At 48.8% G+C, this 22037-nt stretch overlaps 1 protein-coding gene across 1 annotated transcript in view; it reads left to right on the top strand.

Moving 5' to 3' along the window:
* Positions 1-22037, top strand: part of bckdha (branched chain keto acid dehydrogenase E1 subunit alpha) — a 38520-nt gene that overhangs the window by 12892 nt on the left and 3591 nt on the right. Inside the window, exons 6-7 of the mRNA XM_031795335.1 lie at positions 1889-2095; positions 5816-5957. Of these exons, the coding sequence (XP_031651195.1) occupies positions 1889-2095; positions 5816-5957 (349 nt within the window). The remainder of the gene's footprint in view (positions 1-1888; positions 2096-5815; positions 5958-22037) is intronic.

Below are 22037 nucleotides of genomic sequence, written 5' to 3'. Positions count from 1 at the left end.
CTGACCATGTGACCTAGCTATGAAACACTCCAGGCCCTATTTAGCTACTGACTATAACTGGGCCCAGAGTTTGTCCTTACGGTGGCTTGCGAAGGTATTCAACCCCCCTTGACATTTTTACTATTTTGTTGCATTACAACCTGGGATTAAAATGGGTTTGTATCATTAGATTTACACAACAAGTCTACCACTTTGAAGATGCAAATTATTGTTTATTGTGAAACAAGAAGTAAGACAACTTGAGCGTGTGTAACTATTCACCCCCCCAAAGTCAATACTTTGTCGAGACACCTTTTGCAGCAATTACAGCTGCAAGTCTCTTGGGGTATGTCTCTATAAGCTTGGCACATCTAGCCACTGGGATTTTTACCCATCATTCAAGGCAAAACTGCTCCAGCTCCTTCAAGTTGGATGGGTTCCGCTGGTGAACAGCAATCTTTAAGTCATACCACAGATTCTCAATTGGATTGAGGTCTGGGCTTTGACTAGGCCATTCCAAGACATTTAAATGTTTCCTCTTTAACCACTAGAGCGTTGCTTTAGCAGTATGCTTACGGTCATTGTCCTGCTGGAAGGTGAACCTCCATCCCAGTCTCAAATCTCTGGAAGACTGAAACAGGTTTCCCTCCAGAATTTCCCTGTATTTAGCACCATCCATCATTTCTTCAATTCTGACCATTTTCCCAGTCCCTGCCGATGGAAAAACATCCCCACAGCATGATGCTTCCACCACCATGCTTCACTGTGGGGATGGGGTTCTCGGGGTGATGAGAGGTGTTGGGTTTGCCCCAGAAATAGCGTTTCCTTGATGGGCAAAAATCTCAATTTTAGTCTCATCTGACAAGAGTACCTTCTTCCATATGTTTGGGGAGTCTCCCACATGCCTTTTGACCAATCCTGTTTGCTTATTTAAATACATATCCACGCACCATCCAACCTCACTGAGCTCGAGCTGTTTTGCAAGGAGGAATGGGAAAAACTGATAGAGACATACCCCAAGCGACTTACAGCTGTAATCGCAGCAAAAGGTGGCGCTACAAAGTATTAACTTAATGGGGCTGAATAATTTTGCACGCCCAATTTTTCAGTTTTTGATTTGTTCAAAAAGTTTGAAATATCCAATAAATGTCGTTCCACTTCATGATTGTGTCCCACTTGTTGTTGATTCTTCACAAAAAAATACAGTTTTATATCTTTATAAAACTGGCAAAAGGTCGCAAAGTTCAAGGGGGCCGAATACTTTCGCAAGGCACTGTAGCTACTGGCTATAACTGGGCCCAGAGTTTCTTCCTGTTTAGCTACTTGCTATAACTGGGCCTAGAGTTTCTTCCTATGTAGCTACTGGCTATAACTGGGCCCAGAGTTTCTTCCTGTTTAGCTACTTGCTATAACTGGGCCCAGAGTTTCTTCCTATTTAGCTACTGGCTATAACTGGGCCCAGAGTTTCTTCCTATTTAGCTACTGGCTATAACTGGGCCCAGAGTTTCTTCCTATTTAGCTACAACTGGGCCCAGAGTTTCTTCCTATTTAGCTACTGGCTATAACTGGGCCCAGAGTTTCTTCCTATTTAGCTACTGGCTATAACTGGGCCCAGCATTTTTCCCTGGTCTAGTTCCTGATTTTTCAGTCCACTTAACTTTATTGCCCCTTAATCAGGAACTTGTCTCGAATCTTGAGTTAAGACTTATCAATATTTTATACCAGACTACACTGGTATAAATGGTACATCTTGGACCTGGTAGTGCTTACTTCAGTATAGACAGACAGGGGTTAGTGTGTCTGCCTGCCTGCCTGTCTGTACTAACGTCTGCCTGCCTGTCTGTCTGTCTGTACTAACCTCTGTCTGTCCTACCCCCCCCCCCCCCCCCCCCCCCCCTCTGTGTACCAGCGGCAGGGGCAGCGTACGCAGCGAAGAGAGAGAACACCAACCGTGCTGTGATCTGTTACTTCGGAGAGGGCGCGGCCAGCGAGGGCGACGCCCACGCCGGGTTCAACTTCTCTGCGACCCTGGAGTGCCCGCTCATCTTCTTCTGCCGTAACAACGGCTACGCCATCTCCACGCCGACCAACGAGCAGTACCGAGGGGACGGCATCGGTAAGACGGGCAGCACGTTGTTCTGTTTGGGTTCCCGTCAGCTGGCGTTTAACTTGAACAACAGCTAGTCTTCCTGAGGTGCAGTACAAAACAATAACACCAGAGAGATAACACAAGAGAGATGACAACAGAGAGACGACAACAGAGAGATAACAGAGAGATAACAACAGAGAGACAACAACAGAGAGATAACAACAGAGAGACAACAACAGAGAGACAACAACAGAGAGACAACAACAGAGAGACAACAACAGAGAGACAACAACAGAGAGATAACAACAGAGAGACAACAACAGAGCGACAACAACAGAGAGATAACAACAGCTAGTCTTCCTGAGGTGCAGTACAAAACAACAACAACAGAGAGATAACACAAGAGAGATAACAACAGAGAGATAACAGAGAGACAACACCAGAGAGATAACAACAGAGATAACAACAGCTAGTCTTCCTGAGGTGCAGTACAAAACAATAACAGAGAGATAACAACAGAGAGATAACAACAGAGAGACAACAACAGAGAGATAACAACAGCTAGTCTTCCTGAGGTGCAGTACAAAACAACAGAGAGATAACACAAGAGAGATAACAACAGCTAGTCTTCCTGAGGTGCAGTACAAAACAATAACAACAGAGAGATAACAACAGAGAGACAACAACAGAGAGATAACAACAGCTAGTCTTCCTGAGGTGCAGTACAAAACAACAGAGAGATAACACAAGAGAGATAACAACAGAGAGATAACAACAGAGAGATAACAACAGCTAGTCTTCCTGAGGTGCAGTACAAAACAACAACAGAGGGATAACACAAGAGATGTAACAACAGAGAGACAACAACAGAGAGATAACAACAGAGAGATAACAACAGAGAGATAACAACAGAGAGATAACAACAGAGAGACAACAACAGAGAGACAACAACAGAGAGATAACAACAGAGAGACAACAACTGAGAGATAACAACAGAGAGACAACAACAGAGAGACAACAACAGAGAGATAACAACAGAGAGACAACAACAGAGAGATAACAACAGAGAGACAACAACAGAGAGATAACAACAGAGAGACAACAACAGAGAGATAACAACAGAGAGATAACAACAGAGAGACAACAACAGAGAGATAACAACAGAGAGACAACAACAACAATGTCTGAAGAAAGTTGTATTTGTAATATGTGGTTATTCTTATCTTATTATAAATGACTCCCTACTGTAGTGGTTCTGGATCAGAGTCTGTTAAATGACTCCCTACTGTAGTGACTGGATAAGAGAGTCTGTTAAATGACTCCCTACTGTAGTGACTGGATAAGAGAGTCTGTTAAATGACTCCCTACTGTAGTGACTGGATAAGAGAGTCTGTTAAATGACTCCCTACTGTAGTGACTGGATAAGAGAGTCTGTTAAATGACTCCCTACTGTAGTGACTGGATAAGAGAGTCTGTTAAATGACTCCCTACTGTAGTGACTGGATAAGAGAGTCTGTTAAATGACTCCCTACTGTAGTGACTGGATAAGAGAGTCTGTTAAATGACTCCCTACTGTAGTGACTGGATAAGAGAGTCTGTTAAATGACTCCCTACTGTAGTGACTGGATAAGAGAGTCTGTTAAATGACTCCCTACTGTAGTGACTGGATAAGAGAGTCTGTTAAATGACTCCCTACTGTAGTGACTGGATAAGAGAGTCTGTTAAATGACTCCCTACTGTAGTGACTGGATAAGAGAGTCTGTTAAATGACTCCCTACTGTAGTGACTGGATAAGAGAGTCTGTTAAATGACTCCCTACTGTAGTGACTGGATAAGAGAGTCTGTTAAATGACTCCCTACTGTAGTGACTGGATAAGAGAGTCTGTTAAATGACTCCCTACTGTAGTGACTGGATAAGAGAGTCTGTTAAATGACTCCCTACTGTAGTGACTGGATAAGAGAGTCTGTTAAATGACTCCCTACTGTAGTGACTGGATAAGAGAGTCTGTTAAATGACTCCCTACTGTAGTGACTGGATAAGAGAGTGTTAAATGACTCCCTACTGTAGTGACTGGATAAGAGAGTCTGTTAAATGACTCCCTACTGTAGTGACTGGATAAGAGAGTCTGTTAAATGACTCCCTACTGTAGTGACTGATAAGAAGTCTGTTAAATGACTCCCTACTGTAGTGACTGGATAAGAGAGTCTGTTAAATGACTCCCTACTGTAGTGACTGGATAAGAGAGTCTGTTAAATGACTCCCTACTGTAGTGACTGGATAAGAGAGTCTGTTAAATGACTCCCTACTGTAGTGACTGATAAGAGAGTCTGTTAAATGACTCCCTACTGTAGTGACTGGATAAGAGAGTCTGTTAAATGACTCCCTACTGTAGTGACTGGATAAGAGAGTCTGTTAAATGACTCCCTACTGTAGTGACTGGATAAGAGAGTCTGTTAAATGACTCCCTACTGTAGTGACTGGATAAGAGAGTCTGTTAAATGACTCCCTACTGTAGTGACTGGATAAGAGAGTCTGTTAAATGACTCCCTACTGTAGTGACTGGATAAGAGAGTCTTGTTAAATGACTCCCTACTGTAGTGACTGGATAAGAGAGTCCTGTTAACTGACTCCCTACTGTAGTGACTGGATAAGAGAGTCTGTTAAATGACTCCCTACTGTAGTGACTGGATAAGAGAGTCTGTTAAATGACTCCCTACTGTAGTGACTGGATAAGAGAGTCTGTTAAATGACTCCCTACTGTAGTGACTGGATAAGAGAGTCTGTTAAATGACTCCCTACTGTAGTGACTGGATAAGAGAGTCTGTTAAATGACTCCCTACTGTAGTGACTGGATAAGAGAGTCTGTTAAATGACTCCCTACTGTAGTGACTGGATAAGAGAGTCTGTTAAATGACTCCCTACTGTAGTGACTGGATAAGAGAGTCTGTTAAATGACTCCCTACTGTAGTGACTGGATAAGAGAGTCTGTTAAATGACTCCCTACTGTAGTGACTGGATAAGAGAGTCTGTTAAATGACTCCCTACTGTAGTGACTGGATAAGAGAGTCTGTTAAATGACTCCCTACTGTAGTGACTGGATAAGAGAGTCTGTTAAATGACTCCCTACTGTAGTGACTGGATAAGAGAGTGTTAAATGACTCCCTACTGTAGTGACTGGATAAGAGAGTCTGTTAAATGACTCCCTACTGTAGTGACTGGATAAGAGAGTCTGTTAAATGACTCCCTACTGTAGTGACTGGATAAGAGAGTCTGTTAAATGACTCCCTACTGTAGTGACTGGATAAGAGAGTCTGTTAAATGACTCCCTACTGTAGTGACTGGATAAGAGAGTGTTAAATGACTCCCTACTGTAGTGACTGGATAAGAGAGTCTGTTAAATGACTCCCTACTGTAGTGACTGGATAAGAGAGTCTGTTAAATGACTCCCTACTGTAGTGACTGGATAAGAGAGTCTGTTAAATGACTCCCTACTGTAGTGACTGGATAAGAGAGTCTGTTAAATGACTCCCTACTGTAGTGACTGGATAAGAGAGTCTGTTAAATGACTCCCTACTGTAGTGACTGGATAAGAGAGTCTGTTAAATGACTCCCTACTGTAGTGACTGGATAAGAGAGTCTGTTAAAAGGAGAAAGGTTGTTTACTGTTTATCTTTGATTTTGTTTCCAGTTCTGAGGATTTGTGTGTCATGTTGTGAACCGATCCTGTGTTGTTGTGGTCCTCTCAGCTGCACGCGGTCCAGGCTACGGTATGATGTCTATCAGAGTGGACGGTAACGATGTGTTCGCTGTGTACAACGCTACCAAGGAGGCTCGCCGTAGGGCTGTGGCCGAGAACCAGCCCTTCCTCATCGAGGCCATGACCTACAGGTACACTACCCGTCTGTACCTGTCTGTACCTGTACACTACCTGTCTGTACCTGTACACTGCCCGTCTGTTCCTGTCTGTACCTATACACTACCTGTCTATACCTGTACACTGCCTGTTTGTACCTGTCTGTACCTGTACACTGCCTGTCTGTACCTGTACACTGCCTGTCTGTACCTGTACACTGCCTGTCTGTACCTGTACACTGCCTGTTTGTGCCTGTCTGTACCTGTCTGTACCTGTACACTGCCTGTTTGTACCTGTCTGTACCTGTACACTGCCTGTTTGTACCTGTCTGTACCTGTACACTGCCTGTCTGTACCTGTACACTGCCTGTCTGTACCTGTACACTCCCTGTCTGTACCTGTACACTGCCTGTTTGTGCCTGTCTGTACCTGTCTGTACCTGTACACTGCCTGTTTGTACCTGTCTGTACCTGTACACTGCCTGTCTGTACCTGTACACTACCTGTCTGTACCTGTACACTACCTGTCTGTACCTGTACACTACCTCTCTGTACCTGTACACTACCTGTCTGTACCTGTACACTACCTCTCTGTACCTGTACCCTACCCGTCTGTACCTGTACACTACCTGTCTGTACCTATACACTGCCTGTCTGTACCTGTACACTACCTGTCTACCTGTACACTACCTGTACACTACCTGTCTACCTGTACACTACCTGTCTGTACCTGTACACTACCTGTACACTACCTGTACACTGCCTGTCTGTACCTGTACACTACCTGTCTACCTGTACACTACCTGTACACTACCTGTCTACCTGTACACTACCTGTCTGTACCTGTACACTACCTGTCTGTACCTGTACACTGCCTGTCTGTACCTGTACACTACCTGTCTACCTGTACTCTACCTGTACACTACCTGTACACTACCTGTCTACCTGTACACTACCTGTCTGTACCTGTACACTACCTGTCTGTACCTGTACACTGCCTGTCTGTACCTGTACACTACCTGTCTGTACCTGTACACTGCCTGTCTGTACCTGTACACTACCTGTCTGTACCTGTACACTACCCGTCTGTACCTGTCTGTACCTGTCTGTACCTGTACACTGCCTGTCTGTACCTGTACACTGCCTGTCTGTACCTGTACACTGCCTGTCTGTACCTGTACACTACCCGTCTGTACCTGTCTGTACCTGTACACTGCCTGTCTGTACCCGTACACTACCCGTCTGTACCTGTCTGTACCTGTCTGTGCCTGTACACTGCCTGTCTGTACCTGTACACTACCCATCTGTACCTGTCTGTACCTGTCTGTACCTGTACACTGCCTGTCTGTACCTGTACACTGCCTGTCTGTACCTGTACACTGCCTGTCTGTACCTGTACACTACCTGTAGACCTCTTCAGTCTAAACCAGTGGTTCCCAAACTTTTTATAGTCCCGTAACCCTTCAAACATTCAACCTCCAGCTGTACCCCCTCTAGCACCAGGGTCAGCTGTACCCCCTCTAGCACCAGGGTCAGCTGTACCCCCTCTAGCACCAGGGTCAGCTGTACCCCCTCTAGCACCAGGGTCAGCTGTACCCCCTCTAGCACCAGGGTCAGCTGTACCCCCTCTAGCACCAGGGTCAGCTGTACCCCTCTAGCACCAGGGTCAGCTGTACCCCTCTAGCACCAGGGTCAGCGAACTCTCAAATATTGTTTTTTGCCATTGTAAGCCTGCCACACACACACTATACGATACATTTATTAAACATAAGAATGAGTGTGAGTTTTTGTCACAACCTGACTTGTGGGAAGTGACAAAGAGCTCTTATAGGACCAGGGCACAAATAATAATAATATAATGATCAATCATTTTGCTCTTTATTTAACCACCTTACATCTAAAACCTTATTTAAACCTCAAACATTGTGAATGACTGACCACAGGTTAATGAGAAGGGTGTGAATAACTCACCAGGTTAATGAGAAGGGTGTGAATAACTCACCACAGGTTAATGAGAAGGGTGTGAATAACTCACCAGGTTAATGAGAAGGGTGTGAATAACTCACCACAGGTTAATGAGAAGGGTGTGAATAACTCACCACAGGTTAATGAGAAGGGTGTGAATAACTCACCACAGGTTAATGAGAAGGGTGTGAATAACTCACCACAGGTTAATGAGAAGGGTGTGAATAACTCACCACAGGTTAATGAGAAGGGTGTGAATAACTCACCACAGGTTAATGAGAAGGGTGTGAATAACTCACCACAGGTTAATGAGAAGGGTGTGAATAACTCACCACAGGTTAATGAGAAGGGTGTGAATAACTCACCACAGGTTAATGAGAAGGGTGTGAATAACTCACCACAGGTTAATGAGAAGGGTGTGAATAACTCACCACAGGTTAATGAGAAGGGTGTGAATAACTCACCACAGGTTAATGAGAAGGGTGTGAATAACTCACCACAGGTTAATGAGAAGGGTGTGAATAACTCACCACAGGTTAATGAGAAGGGTGTGAATAACTCACCACAGGTTAATGAGAAGGGTGTGAATAACTCACCACAGGTTAATGAGAAGGGTGTGAATAACTCACCACAGGTTAATGAGAAGGGTGTGAATAACTCACCACAGGTTAATGAGAAGGGTGTGAATAACTCACCACAGGTTAATGAGAAGGGTGTGAATAACTCACCACAGGTTAATGAGAAGGGTGTGAATAACTCACCACAGGTTAATGAGAAGGGTGTGAATAACCTTATTTATTTATTTATTTTACCTTTATTTAACCAGGTAGGCAAGTTGAGAACAAGTTCTCATTTACAATTGCGACCTGGCCAAGATAAAGCAAAGCAGTTCGACAGATAAAACGACACAGAGTTACACATGGAGTAAAAACAAACATACAGTCAATAATGCAGTATAAACAAGTCTATATACAATGTGAGCAAATGAGGTGAGAAGGGAAGTAAAGGCAAAAAAGGCCATGGTGGCAAAGTAAATACAATATAGCAAGTAAAACACTGGAATGGTAGATTTGCAATGGAAGAATGTGCAAAGTAGAAATAAAAATAATGGGGTGCAAAGGAGCAAAATAAATAAATAAATTAAAATTAAATACAGTTGGGAAAGAGGTAGTTGTTTGGGCTAAATTATAGGTGGGCTATGTACAGGTGCAGTAATCTGTGAGCTGCTCTGACAGTTGGTGCTTAAAGCTAGTGAGGGAGATAAGTGTTTCCAGTTTCAGAGATTTTTGTAGTTCGTTCCAGTCATTGGCAGCAGAGAACTGAAAGAATTGGTTTTGGGGGTGACTAGAGAGATATACCTGCTGGAGCGTGTGCTACAGGTGGGAGATGCTATGGTGACCAGCGAGCTGAGATAAGGGGGGACTTTACCTAGCAGGGTCTTGTAGATGACATGGAGCCAGTGGGTTTGGCGACGAGTATGAAGCGAGGGCCAGCCAACGAGAGCGTACAGGTCGCAATGGTGGGTAGTATATGGGGCTTTGGTGATAAAACGGATTGCACTGTGATAGACTGCATCCAATTTGTTGAGTAGGGTATTGGAGGCTATTTTGTAAATGACATCGCCAAAGTCGAGGATTGGTAGGATGGTCAGTTTTACAAGGGTATGTTTGGCAGCATGAGTGAAAAATAGGAAGCCAATTCTAGATTTAACTTTGGATTGGAGATGTTTGATATGGGTCTGGAAGGAGAGTTTACAGTCTAACCAGACACCTAAGTATTTGTAGTTGTCCACGTATTCTAAGTCAGAGCCGTCCAGAGTAGTGATGTTGGACAGGCGGGTAGGTGCAGGTAGCGATCGGTTGAAGAGCATGCATTTAGTTTTACTTGTATTTAAGAGCAATTGGAGGCCACGGAAGGAGAGTTGTATGGCATTGAAGCTTGCCTGGAGGGTTGTTAACACAGTGTCCAAAGAAGGGCCGGAAGTATACAGAATGGTGTCGTCTGCGTAGAGGTGGATCAGGGACTCACCAGCAGCAAGAGCGACCTCATTGATGTATACAGAGAAGAGAGTCGGTCCAAGAATTGAACCCTGTGGCACCCCCATAGAGACTGCCAGAGGTCCGGACAGCAGACCCTCCGATTTGACACACTGAACTCTATCAGAGAAGTAGTTGGTGAACCAGGCGAGGCAATCATTTGAGAAACCAAGGCTGTCGAGTCTGCCGATGAGGATATGGTGATTGACAGAGTCGAAAGCCTTGGCCAGATCAATGAATACGGCTGCACAGTAATGTTTCTTATCGATGGCGGTTAAGATATCGTTTAGGACCTTGAGCGTGGCTGAGGTGCACCCATGACCAGCTCTGAAACCGGATTGCATAGCAGAGAAGGTATGGTGAGATTCGAAATGGTCGGTAATCTGTTTGTTGACTTGGCTTTCGAAGACCTTAGAAAGGCACGGTAGGATAGATATAGGTCTGTAGCAGTTTGGGTCAAGAGTGTCCCCCCCTTTGAAGAGGGGGATGACTGCAGCTGCTTTCCAATCTTTGGGAATCTCAGACGACACGAAAGAGAGGTTGAACAGGCTAGTAATAGGGGTGGCAACAATTTCGGCAGAAAAGTTTAGAAAGAAAGGATCCAGATTGTCTAGCCCGGCTGATTTGTAGGGGTCCAGATTTTGCAGCTCTTTCAGAACATCAGCTGAATGGATTTGGGAGAAGGAGAAATGGGGAAGGCTTGGGCGAGTTGCTGTTGGGGGTGCAGTGCTGTTGTCCGGGGTAGGAGTAGCCAGGTGGAAAGCATGGCCAGCCGTAGAAAAATGCTTATTGAAATTCTCAATTATGGTGGATTTATCAGTGGTGACAGTGTTTCCTATCTTCAGTGCAGTGGGCAGCTGGGAGGAGGTGTTCTTATTCTCCATGGACTTTACAGTTTCCCAGAACTTTTTTGAGTTAGTGTTGCAGGAAGCAAATTTCTGCTTGAAAAAGCTAGCCTTGGCTTTTCTAACTGCCTGTGTATAATGGTGTCTAGCTTCCCTGAACAGCTGCATATCACGGGGGCTGTTCGATGCTAATGCAGAACGCCATAGGATGTTTTTGTGTTGGTTAAGGGCAGTCAGGTCTGGGGAGAACCAAGGGCTATATCTGTTCCTGGTTCTAAATTTCTTGAATGGGGCATGTTTATTTAAGATGGTTAGGAAGGCATTTTTTTTAAATATCCAGGCATCCTCTACTGACGGGATGAGATCAATATCCTTCCAGGATACCCCGGCCAGGTCGATTAGAAAGGCCTGCTCGCAGAAGTGTTTCAGGGAGCGTTTTACAGCGATGAGTGGAGGTCGTTTGACCGCTGACCCATTACGGATGCAGGCAATGAGGCAGTGATCGCTGAGATCTTGGTTGAAGACAGCAGAGGTGTATTTAGAGGGGAAGTTGGTTAGGATGATATCTATGAGGGTGCCCGTGTTTAAGGCTTTGGGGAGGTACCAGGTAGGTTCATTGATAATTTGTGTGAGATTGAGGGCATCAAGTTTAGATTGTAGGATGGCTGGGGTGTTAAGCATGTTCCAGTTTAGGTCGCCTAGCAGCACGAACTCTGAAGATAGATGGGGGGCAATCAGTTCACATATGGTGTCCAGAGCACAGCTGGGGGCAGAGGGTGGTCTATAGCAGGCGGCAACGGTGAGAGACTTGTTTTTAGAGGGGTGGATTTTTAAAAGTAGAAGTTCAAATTGTTTGGGTACAGACCTGGATAGTAGGACAGAACTCTGCAGGCTATCTTTGCAGTAGATTGCAACACCGCCCCCTTTGGCAGTTCTATCTTGTCTGAAAATTTTGTAGTTTGGAATTAAAATGTCTGAATTTTTGGTGGTCTTCCTAAGCCAGGATTCAGACACAGCTAGAACATCCGGGTTGGCAGAGTGTGCTGAAGCAGTGAATAGAACAAACTTAGGGAGGAGGCTTCTAATGTTAACATGCATGAAACCAAGGCTATTACGGTTACAGAAGTCGTCAAAAGAGAGCGCCTGGGGAATAGGAGTGGAGCTAGGCACTGCAGGGCCTGGATTCACCTCTACATCGCCAGAGGAACATAGGAGGAGTAGAATAAGGGTACGGCTAAAAGCTATGAGAATTGGTCGTCTAGAACGTCTGGAACATAGAGTAAAAGGAGGTTTCTGGGGGCGATAAAATAGCATCAAGGTATAATGTACAGACAAATGTATGGTAGGATGTGAATACAGTGGAGGTAAACCTAGGTATTGAGTGATGAAGAGAGAGATATTGTCTCTAGAAACATCGTTGAAACCAGGAGATGTCATTGCATGTGTGGGTGGTGGAACTAATAGGTTGGATAAGGTATAGTGAGCAGGACTAGAGGCTCTACAGTGAAATAAGCCAATAAACACTAACCAGAACAGCAATGGACAAGACATATTGACATTAAGGAGAGGCATGCTTAGTCGAGTGATCAAAAGGGTCCGGTGAGTGGAGAGGTTGGTTGGTGATTTAGACAGCTAGCCAGGGCATCGGTAGCAAGCTAGCATAGGATGGAGGTCTGTTGTTAGCCACCTCTTGCGTTCCGTCAGTAGATTAGTGGGGTTCCGTGTGGTAGAGGGGATTAATCCAAATCACACAACAACAACAAAAATAAAAACAATAGATATAGTTATAGAGGCCCAAGAAGAAAACATAATAATAATAATAAAAAATAAAAAAATTGTCCGATTGTCTATTCAGATAGCAGCCGGTAAGACAGCTAACGGTTAGCAGGCCGCAGATGGGCGTTCAGGTAACGTCGCGACGGAGGAGCCAGCCGAATAACTCCTTCGGGTAGATAACGTCGGCAGTCCAGTTGTGAAGGCCCGGTGGGGCTCCGCGGAGGCAGTAAAACGGGTCCGGATAGGTGACTGCAGCCCAGGTGTGATTGATGGAACTCAGGAGTGATTGACGGAGCTTGCTAGCTCCGGAATAATTGATGTTTGCTCCGGAATCGACGAAGGCCGATAGTCACACGGATAGCAGCTAGCTAGCTGTGAGATCCGGGTATGAATGTCCAGAGAGCAGTCGAAATTCAGGGACATGGAGAGAAAAATTGGTCCGGTATGTTCCGTTCCGAGCCGCGCTGCGCCGTACAGAACTGGCGATAGATTTTCGAGCTAAAGGATAGCTGATGACCACAAACCGTGGTTAGCTGAATACTAACGATTTGCCAGTAAAGGAGCTAACTAGCTTCTGAACTAGCTTCTGGATTAGCTTCTGGCTAGCTTCAGGCCAGCCTCCTGGAGTTTCTGGCTAGTTTCAGGCTAGCTTCTTGGAGTTTCTGGCTAGCTTCTTGGAGGATTACAGATCTGAGGTAAATAATACTTTTTTATAAATATACATTGGTGAGGCGGGTTGCAGGAGAGTGTTTTGAAGATGAGTTGATGGAAAATAAAAATAAAATGTATGTGAAAAAGTTGTAAATATATATATATACAGGACACGACAAGACGAGGACAAAAGACGTCTGAACTGCTATGCCACCTTGGATGAGCCAAACTCACCACAGGTTAATGAGAAGGGTGTGAATAACTCACCACAGGTTAATGAGAAGGGTGTGCTTTTAAAGGATGCACATAACTCTAATGTTGGGTTGTATTGGAGAGTCTCAGTCTTAAATCATTTTCCCCACAGTCTGTGCCTGTATTTAGTTTTCATGCTGGTGAGGGTTGAGAATCACTCTCACATAGGTACGTGGTTGCAAAGGTCATAAGAGTCTTAACAGTGTGATTTGCCAAGGCAGGATACTCTGAGCGCAGCCCTGTCCAGAAATCTGACAGTGGCTTCTGATTCAATTCAATTTTCACATAACTACTTGTTGCAATTTCGATGAGTCTCTCTTGTTCAGATATCGGTAAGTGGACTGGAGGCAGGGCATGAAAGGGATAACGAGTCCAGTTGTTTGTGTCGCCCGTTTTGGGACAGTACCTGTGTAATTGCGCACCCAACTCACTCCGGTGCTTCACTATATCACATTTGACATCGTCCGTAAGCTTCAGTTCATTTACACACAAAAAAATCATACAATGATGGAAAGACCTGTGTGTTGTCCTTGTTAATGCAGACAGAAAAGAGCTCCAACTTCTTAATCATAGCCTCAATTTAGTCCCACACATTGAATATAGTTGTAGAGAGTCCCTGTAATCCTAGATTCAGATCATTCAGGTTAGAAAAAAACATCACCCAGATAGGCCAGTCATGTGAGAAACTCGTCATCATCAAGCGGTCAGACAAGTGGAAATGATGGTCAGTAAACTTTAAGCTCGTCTCTCAATTTAAAAAAACGTGTCCATACTTTGCCCCTTGATAACCAACTTCTGTAAGAGCCTCTAGGTTGATGCTGCAGTGTACCCAAGAGCCTCTCTGTGGATGCTGCAGTGTCCCCAAGAGCCTCTCTGTGGATGCTGCAGTCTACCCAAGAGCCTCTCTGTGGATGCTGCAGTCTACCCAAGAGCCTCTAGGTGGATGCTGCAGTGTACCCAAGAGCCTCTCTGTGGATGCTGCAGTGTCCCCAAGAGCCTCTCTGTGGATGCTGCAGTCTACCCAAGAGCCTCTAGAGGGATGCTGCAGTCTACCCAAGAGCCTCTAGGGGGATGCTGCAGTCTACCCAAGAGCCTCTCGGTGGATGCTGCAGTCTACCCAAGAGCCTCTCGGTGGATACTGCAGTGTACCCAAGAGCCTCTAGGGGGATGCTGCAGTGTACCCAAGAGCCTCTCTGTGGATGCTGCAGTGTACCCAAGAGCCTCTAGGTGGATGCTGCAGTCTACCCAAGAGCCTCTAGGGGGATGCTGCAGTCTACCCAAGAGCCTCTCGGTGGATGCTGCAGTCTACCCAAGAGCCTCTAGGTGGATGCTGCAGTCTACCCAAGAGCATCTAGGTGGATGCTGCAGTGTACCCAAGAGCCTCTCTGTGGATGCTGCAGTGTACCCAAGAGCCTCTCGGTGGATGCTGCAGTCTACCCAAGAGCCTCTAGGTGGATGCTGCAGTCTACCCAAGAGCCTCTCGGTGGATGCTGCAGTCTACCCAAGAGCCTCTAGGTGGATGCTCCAGTCTACCCAAGAGCCTCTCGGTGGATGCTGCAGTCTACCCAAGAGCCTCTCTGTGGATGCTGCAGTCTACCCAAGAGCCTCTAGGGGGATGCTGCAGTCTACCCAAGAGCCTCTAGAGGGATGCTGCAGTCTACCCAAGAGCCTCTAGAGGGATGCTGCAGTCTACCCAAGAGCCTCTAGGGGGATGCTGCAGTCTACCCAAGAGCCTCTAGGGGGATGCTGCAGTCTACCCAAGAGCCTCTCGGTGGATGCTGCAGTGTACCCAAGAGCCTCTCGGTGGATACTGCAGTGTACCCAAGAGCCTCTAGGGGGATGCTGCAGTGTACCCAAGAGCCTCTCTGTGGATGCTGCAGTGTACCCAAGAGCCTCTCGGTGGATGCTGCAGTCTACCCAAGAGCCTCTAGGTGGATGCTGCAGTCTACCCAAGAGCCTCTAGGGGGATGCTGCAGTCTACCCAAGAGCCTCTCGGTGGATGCTGCAGTGTACCCAAGAGCCTCTCGGTGGATGCTGCAGTCTACCCAAGAGCCTCTCGGTGGATGCTGCAGTCTACCCAAGAGCCTCTCGGTGGATGCTGCAGTCTACCCAAGAGCCTCTCGGTGGATGCTGCAGTCTACCCAAGAGCCTCTCGGTGGATGCTGCAGTGTACCCAAGAGCCTCTCGGTGGATACTGCAGTCTACCCAAGAGCCTCTAGGGGGATGCTGCAGTGTACCCAAGAGCCTCTCTGTGGATGCTGCAGTGTACCCAAGAGCCTCTCGGTGGATGCTGCAGTCTACCCAAGAGCCTCTAGGTGGATGCTGCAGTCTACCCAAGAGCCTCTAGGGGGATGCTGCAGTCTACCCAAGAGCCTCTCGGTGGATGCTGCAGTGTACCCAAGAGCCTCTCGGTGGATGCTGCAGTCTACCCAAGAGCCTCTCGGTGGATGCTGCAGTCTACCCAAGAGCCTCTCGGTGGATGCTGCAGTCTACCCAAGAGCCTCTCGGTGGATGCTGCAGTGTACCCAAGAGCCTCTAGGGGGATGCTGCAGTCTACCCAAGAGCCTCTAGGGGGATGCTGCAGTGTACCCAAGAGCCTCTAGGGGGATGCTGCAGTGTACCCAAGAGCCTCTAGGGGGATGCTGCAGTGTACCCAAGAGCCTCTCGGCGGATGCTGCAGTGTACCCCAGAGCCTCTCGGCGGATGCTGCAGTGTACCCAAGAGCCTCTCGGTGGATGCTGCAGTCTACCCAAGAGCCTCTCGGTGGATACTGCAGTCTACCCAAGAGCCTCTCGGTGGATGCTGCAGTGTACCCAAGAGCCTCTCGGTGGATACTGCAGTGTACCCAAGAGCCTCTCGGTGGATGCTGCAGTCTACCCAAGAGCCTCTAGGTGGATGCTGCAGTCTACCCAAGAGCCTCTAGGGGGATGCTGCAGTCTACCCAAGAGCATCTAGGTGGATGCTGCAGTGTACCCAAGAGCCTCTCTGTGGATGCTGCAGTGTACCCAAGAGCCTCTCGGTGGATGCTGCAGTCTACCCAAGAGCCTCTAGGTGGATGCTGCAGTCTACCCAAGAGCCTCTCGGTGGATGCTGCAGTCTACCCAAGAGCCTCTAGGTGGATGCTCCAGTCTACCCAAGAGCCTCTCGGTGGATGCTGCAGTGTACCCAAGAGCCTCTAGGGGGATGCTGCAGTCTACCCAAGAGCCTCTAGGGGGATGCTGCAGTGTACCCAAGAGCCTCTAGGGGGATGCTGCAGTGTACCCAAGAGCCTCTAGGGGGATGCTGCAGTGTACCCAAGAGCCTCTCGGCGGATGCTGCAGTGTACCCCAGAGCCTCTCGGCGGATGCTGCAGTGTACCCAAGAGCCTCTCGGTGGATGCTGCAGTCTACCCAAGAGCCTCTCGGTGGATACTGCAGTCTACCCAAGAGCCTCTCGGTGGATGCTGCAGTGTACCCAAGAGCCTCTCGGTGGATACTGCAGTGTACCCAAGAGCCTCTCGGTGGATGCTGCAGTCTACCCAAGAGCCTCTAGGTGGATGCTGCAGTCTACCCAAGAGCCTCTAGGGGGATGCTGCAGTCTACCCAAGAGCATCTAGGTGGATGCTGCAGTGTACCCAAGAGCCTCTCTGTGGATGCTGCAGTGTACCCAAGAGCCTCTCGGTGGATGCTGCAGTCTACCCAAGAGCCTCTAGGTGGATGCTGCAGTCTACCCAAGAGCCTCTCGGTGGATGCTGCAGTCTACCCAAGAGCCTCTAGGTGGATGCTCCAGTCTACCCAAGAGCCTCTCGGTGGATGCTGCAGTCTACCCAAGAGCCTCTCTGTGGATGCTGCAGTCTACCCAAGAGCCTCTAGGGGGATGCTGCAGTCTACCCAAGAGCCTCTAGGTGGATGCTGCAGTCTACCCAAGAGCATCTAGGTGGATGCTGCAGTGTACCCAAGAGCCTCTCTGTGGATGCTGCAGTGTACCCAAGAGCCTCTCGGTGGATGCTGCAGTCTACCCAAGAGCCTCTAGGTGGATGCTGCAGTCTACCCAAGAGCCTCTCGGTGGATGCTGCAGTCTACCCAAGAGCCTCTAGGTGGATGCTCCAGTCTACCCAAGAGCCTCTCGGTGGATGCTGCAGTCTACCCAAGAGCCTCTCTGTGGATGCTGCAGTCTACCCAAGAGCCTCTAGGGGGATGCTGCAGTCTACCCAAGAGCCTCTAGAGGGATGCTGCAGTCTACCCAAGAGCCTCTAGAGGGATGCTGCAGTCTACCCAAGAGCCTCTAGGGGGATGCTGCAGTCTACCCAAGAGCCTCTAGGGGGATGCTGCAGTCTACCCAAGAGCCTCTCGGTGGATGCTGCAGTGTACCCAAGAGCCTCTCGGTGGATACTGCAGTGTACCCAAGAGCCTCTAGGGGGATGCTGCAGTGTACCCAAGAGCCTCTCTGTGGATGCTGCAGTGTACCCAAGAGCCTCTCGGTGGATGCTGCAGTCTACCCAAGAGCCTCTAGGTGGATGCTGCAGTCTACCCAAGAGCCTCTAGGGGGATGCTGCAGTCTACCCAAGAGCCTCTCGGTGGATGCTGCAGTGTACCCAAGAGCCTCTCGGTGGATGCTGCAGTCTACCCAAGAGCCTCTCGGTGGATGCTGCAGTCTACCCAAGAGCCTCTCGGTGGATGCTGCAGTCTACCCAAGAGCCTCTCGGTGGATGCTGCAGTCTACCCAAGAGCCTCTCGGTGGATGCTGCAGTCTACCCAAGAGCCTCTCGGTGGATGCTGCAGTGTACCCAAGAGCCTCTCGGTGGATACTGCAGTCTACCCAAGAGCCTCTAGGGGGATGCTGCAGTGTACCCAAGAGCCTCTCTGTGGATGCTGCAGTGTACCCAAGAGCCTCTCGGTGGATGCTGCAGTCTACCCAAGAGCCTCTAGGTGGATGCTGCAGTCTACCCAAGAGCCTCTAGGGGGATGCTGCAGTCTACCCAAGAGCCTCTCGGTGGATGCTGCAGTGTACCCAAGAGCCTCTCGGTGGATGCTGCAGTCTACCCAAGAGCCTCTCGGTGGATGCTGCAGTCTACCCAAGAGCCTCTCGGTGGATGCTGCAGTCTACCCAAGAGCCTCTCGGTGGATGCTGCAGTGTACCCAAGAGCCTCTAGGGGGATGCTGCAGTCTACCCAAGAGCCTCTAGGGGGATGCTGCAGTGTACCCAAGAGCCTCTAGGGGGATGCTGCAGTGTACCCAAGAGCCTCTAGGGGGATGCTGCAGTGTACCCAAGAGCCTCTCGGCGGATGCTGCAGTGTACCCCAGAGCCTCTCGGTGGATGCTGCAGTGTACCCAAGAGCCTCTCGGTGGATGCTGCAGTCTACCCAAGAGCCTCTCGGTGGATACTGCAGTCTACCCAAGAGCCTCTCGGTGGATGCTGCAGTCTACCCAAGAGCCTCTCGGTGGATGCTGCAGTGTACCCAAGAGCCTCTCGGTGGATACTGCAGTGTACCCAAGAGCCTCTCGGTGGATGCTGCAGTCTACCCAAGAGCCTCTAGGTGGATGCTGCAGTCTACCCAAGAGCCTCTAGGGGGATGCTGCAGTCTACCCAAGAGCATCTAGGTGGATGCTGCAGTGTACCCAAGAGCCTCTCTGTGGATGCTGCAGTGTACCCAAGAGCCTCTCGGTGGATGCTGCAGTCTACCCAAGAGCCTCTAGGTGGATGCTGCAGTCTACCCAAGAGCCTCTCGGTGGATGCTGCAGTCTACCCAAGAGCCTCTAGGTGGATGCTCCAGTCTACCCAAGAGCCTCTCGGTGGATGCTGCAGTCTACCCAAGAGCCTCTCTGTGGATGCTGCAGTCTACCCAAGAGCCTCTAGGGGGATGCTGCAGTCTACCCAAGAGCCTCTAGAGGGATGCTGCAGTCTACCCAAGAGCCTCTAGGTGGATGCTGCAGTCTACCCAAGAGCATCTAGGTGGATGCTGCAGTGTACCCAAGAGCCTCTCTGTGGATGCTGCAGTGTACCCAAGAGCCTCTAGGTGGATGCTGCAGTCTACCCAAGAGCCTCTCGGTGGATGCTGCAGTCTACCCAAGAGCCTCTAGGTGGATGCTCCAGTCTACCCAAGAGCCTCTCTGTGGATGCTGCAGTCTACCCAAGAGCCTCTAGGGGGATGCTGCAGTCTACCCAAGAGCCTCTAGAGGGATGCTGCAGTCTACCCAAGAGCCTCTAGGGGGATGCTGCAGTCTACCCAAGAGCCTCTAGGGGGATGCTGCAGTCTACCCAAGAGCCTCTCGGTGGATGCTGCAGTCTACCCAAGAGCCTCTCGGTGGATACTGCAGTGTACCCAAGAGCCTCTAGGGGGATGCTGCAGTGTACCCAAGAGCCTCTCTGTGGATGCTGCAGTGTACCCAAGAGCCTCTCGGTGGATGCTGCAGTCTACCCAAGAGCCTCTAGGTGGATGCTGCAGTCTACCCAAGAGCCTCTAGGGGGATGCTGCAGTCTACCCAAGAGCCTCTCGGTGGATGCTGCAGTGTACCCAAGAGCCTCTCGGTGGATGCTGCAGTGTACCCAAGAGCCTCTCGGTGGATGCTGCAGTCTACCCAAGAGCCTCTAGAGGGATGCTGCAGTCTACCCAAGAGCCTCTCGGTGGATACTGCAGTCTACCCAAGAGCCTCTCGGTGGATGCTGCAGTCTACCCAAGAGCCTCTCGGTGGATGCTGCAGTGTACCCAAGAGCCTCTAGGTGGATGCTACAGTGTTCCAAGTGGCGTCAGGAGCAACTGCTTGCACGCGCGTTACCACTCCACTATGTCTCCCTGTCATGGATCTTGTTCCATCAGTACAGATACCAACACATCTTGACCACCAAAGATCACTTGATGTCACAAAGCTGTCCAGTACTTTAGAAAAATCCTCTCCTGTTGTCCTGGTTTCCAGAAGAGGATGTCTTCCTTAATTGACCCCCCATAAACATAGCAGACATATACCAGGAGCTGTGCCAGGCCCGGCACGTCTATTGACTCCTCCAGATGTAACAGACATATACCAGGAGCTGTGCCAGGCCCGGCACGTCTGTTGACTCCTCCAGATGTAACAGACATATACCAGGAGCTGTGCCAGGCCCGGCACGTCTGTTGACTCCTCCAGATGTAATGGACATATACAGTGCCTTGCGAAAGTATTCGGCCCCCTTGAACTTTGCGACCTTTTGACACATTTCAGGCTTCAAACATAAAGATATAAAACTGTATTTTTTTGTGAAGAATCAACAACAAGTGGGACACAATCATGAAGTGGAACGACATTTAGCCACTCCTCTACAATAGTATGGGGCTTGCCTGTCCTAGCCACTCCTCTACAATAGTATGGGGCTTGCCTGTCCTAGCCACTCCTCTACAATAGTATGGGGCTTGCCTGTCCTAGCCACTCCTTTACAATAGTATGAGGCTTGCCTGTCCTAGCCACTCCTCTACAATAGTATGGGGCTTGCCTGTCCTAGCCAGTCCTCTACAATAGTATGGGGCTTGTCTGTCCTAGCCACTCCTCTACAATAGTATGGGGCTTGTCTGTCCTAGCCACTCCTCCACAATAGTATGGGGCTTGCCTGTCCTAGCCAGTCCTCTACAATAGTATGGGGCTTGCCTGTCCTAGCCAGTCCTCTACAATAGTATGGGGCTTGCCTGTCCTAGCCAGTCCTCTACAATAGTATGGGGCTTGCCTGTCCTAGCCACTCCTCTACAATAGTATGGGGCTTGCCTGTCCTAGCCACTCCTCTACAATAGTATGGGGCTTGCCTGTCCTAGCCAGTCCTCTACAATAGTATGGGGCTTGCCTGTCCTAGCCAGTCCTCTACAATAGTATGGGGCTTGCCTGTCCTAGCCAGTCCTCCACAATAGTATGGGGCTTGCCTGTCCTAGCCAGTCCTCTACAATAGTATGGGGCTTGCCTGTCCTAGCCAGTCCTCCACAATAGTATGGGGCTTGCCTGTCCTAGCCAGTCCTCTACAATAGTATGGGGCTTGCCTGTCCTAGCCAGTCCTCCACAATAGTATGGGGCTTGCCTGTCCTAGCCAGTCCTCCACAATAGTATGGGGCTTGTCTATCCTAGCCAGTCCTCCACAATAGTATGGGGCTTTGCCTGTCCTAGCCAGTCCTCCACAATAGTATGGGGCTTGTCTGTCCTAGCCACTCCTCTACAATAGTATGGGGCTTGCCTGTCCTAGCCAGTCCTCTACAATAGTATGGGGCTTGCCCGTCCTAGCCACTCCTCCACAATAGTATGGGGCTTGTCTGTCCTAGCCAGTCCTCTACAATAGTATGGGGCTTGCCTGTCCTAGCCAGTCCTCTACAATAGTATGGGGCTTGCCTGTCCTAGCCAATCCTCCACAATAGTATGGGGCCTGTCTGTCCTAGCCAGTCCTCTACAATAGTATGGGTCTTGTCTGTCCTAGCCACTCGGTAGCTCACCATATTTGACGCCTCCAGCCCATTGCAATGCTGTAGACTGCCTGTCACTACCTGTAGACTGCCTGTCACTACCTGTAGACTGCCTGTCACTACCTGTAGACTGCCTGTCACTACCTGTAGACTGCCTATCAGCACCTGTAGACTGCCTCTCAGCACCTGTAGACTGCCTC

The sequence above is a fragment of the Oncorhynchus kisutch genome, linkage group LG18 (assembly GCF_002021735.2).
Source record: "Oncorhynchus kisutch isolate 150728-3 linkage group LG18, Okis_V2, whole genome shotgun sequence".
NCBI classification, from domain to species: domain Eukaryota; kingdom Metazoa; phylum Chordata; class Actinopteri; order Salmoniformes; family Salmonidae; genus Oncorhynchus; species Oncorhynchus kisutch.
This window is presented reverse-complemented; position numbering and strand designations above follow the sequence as displayed.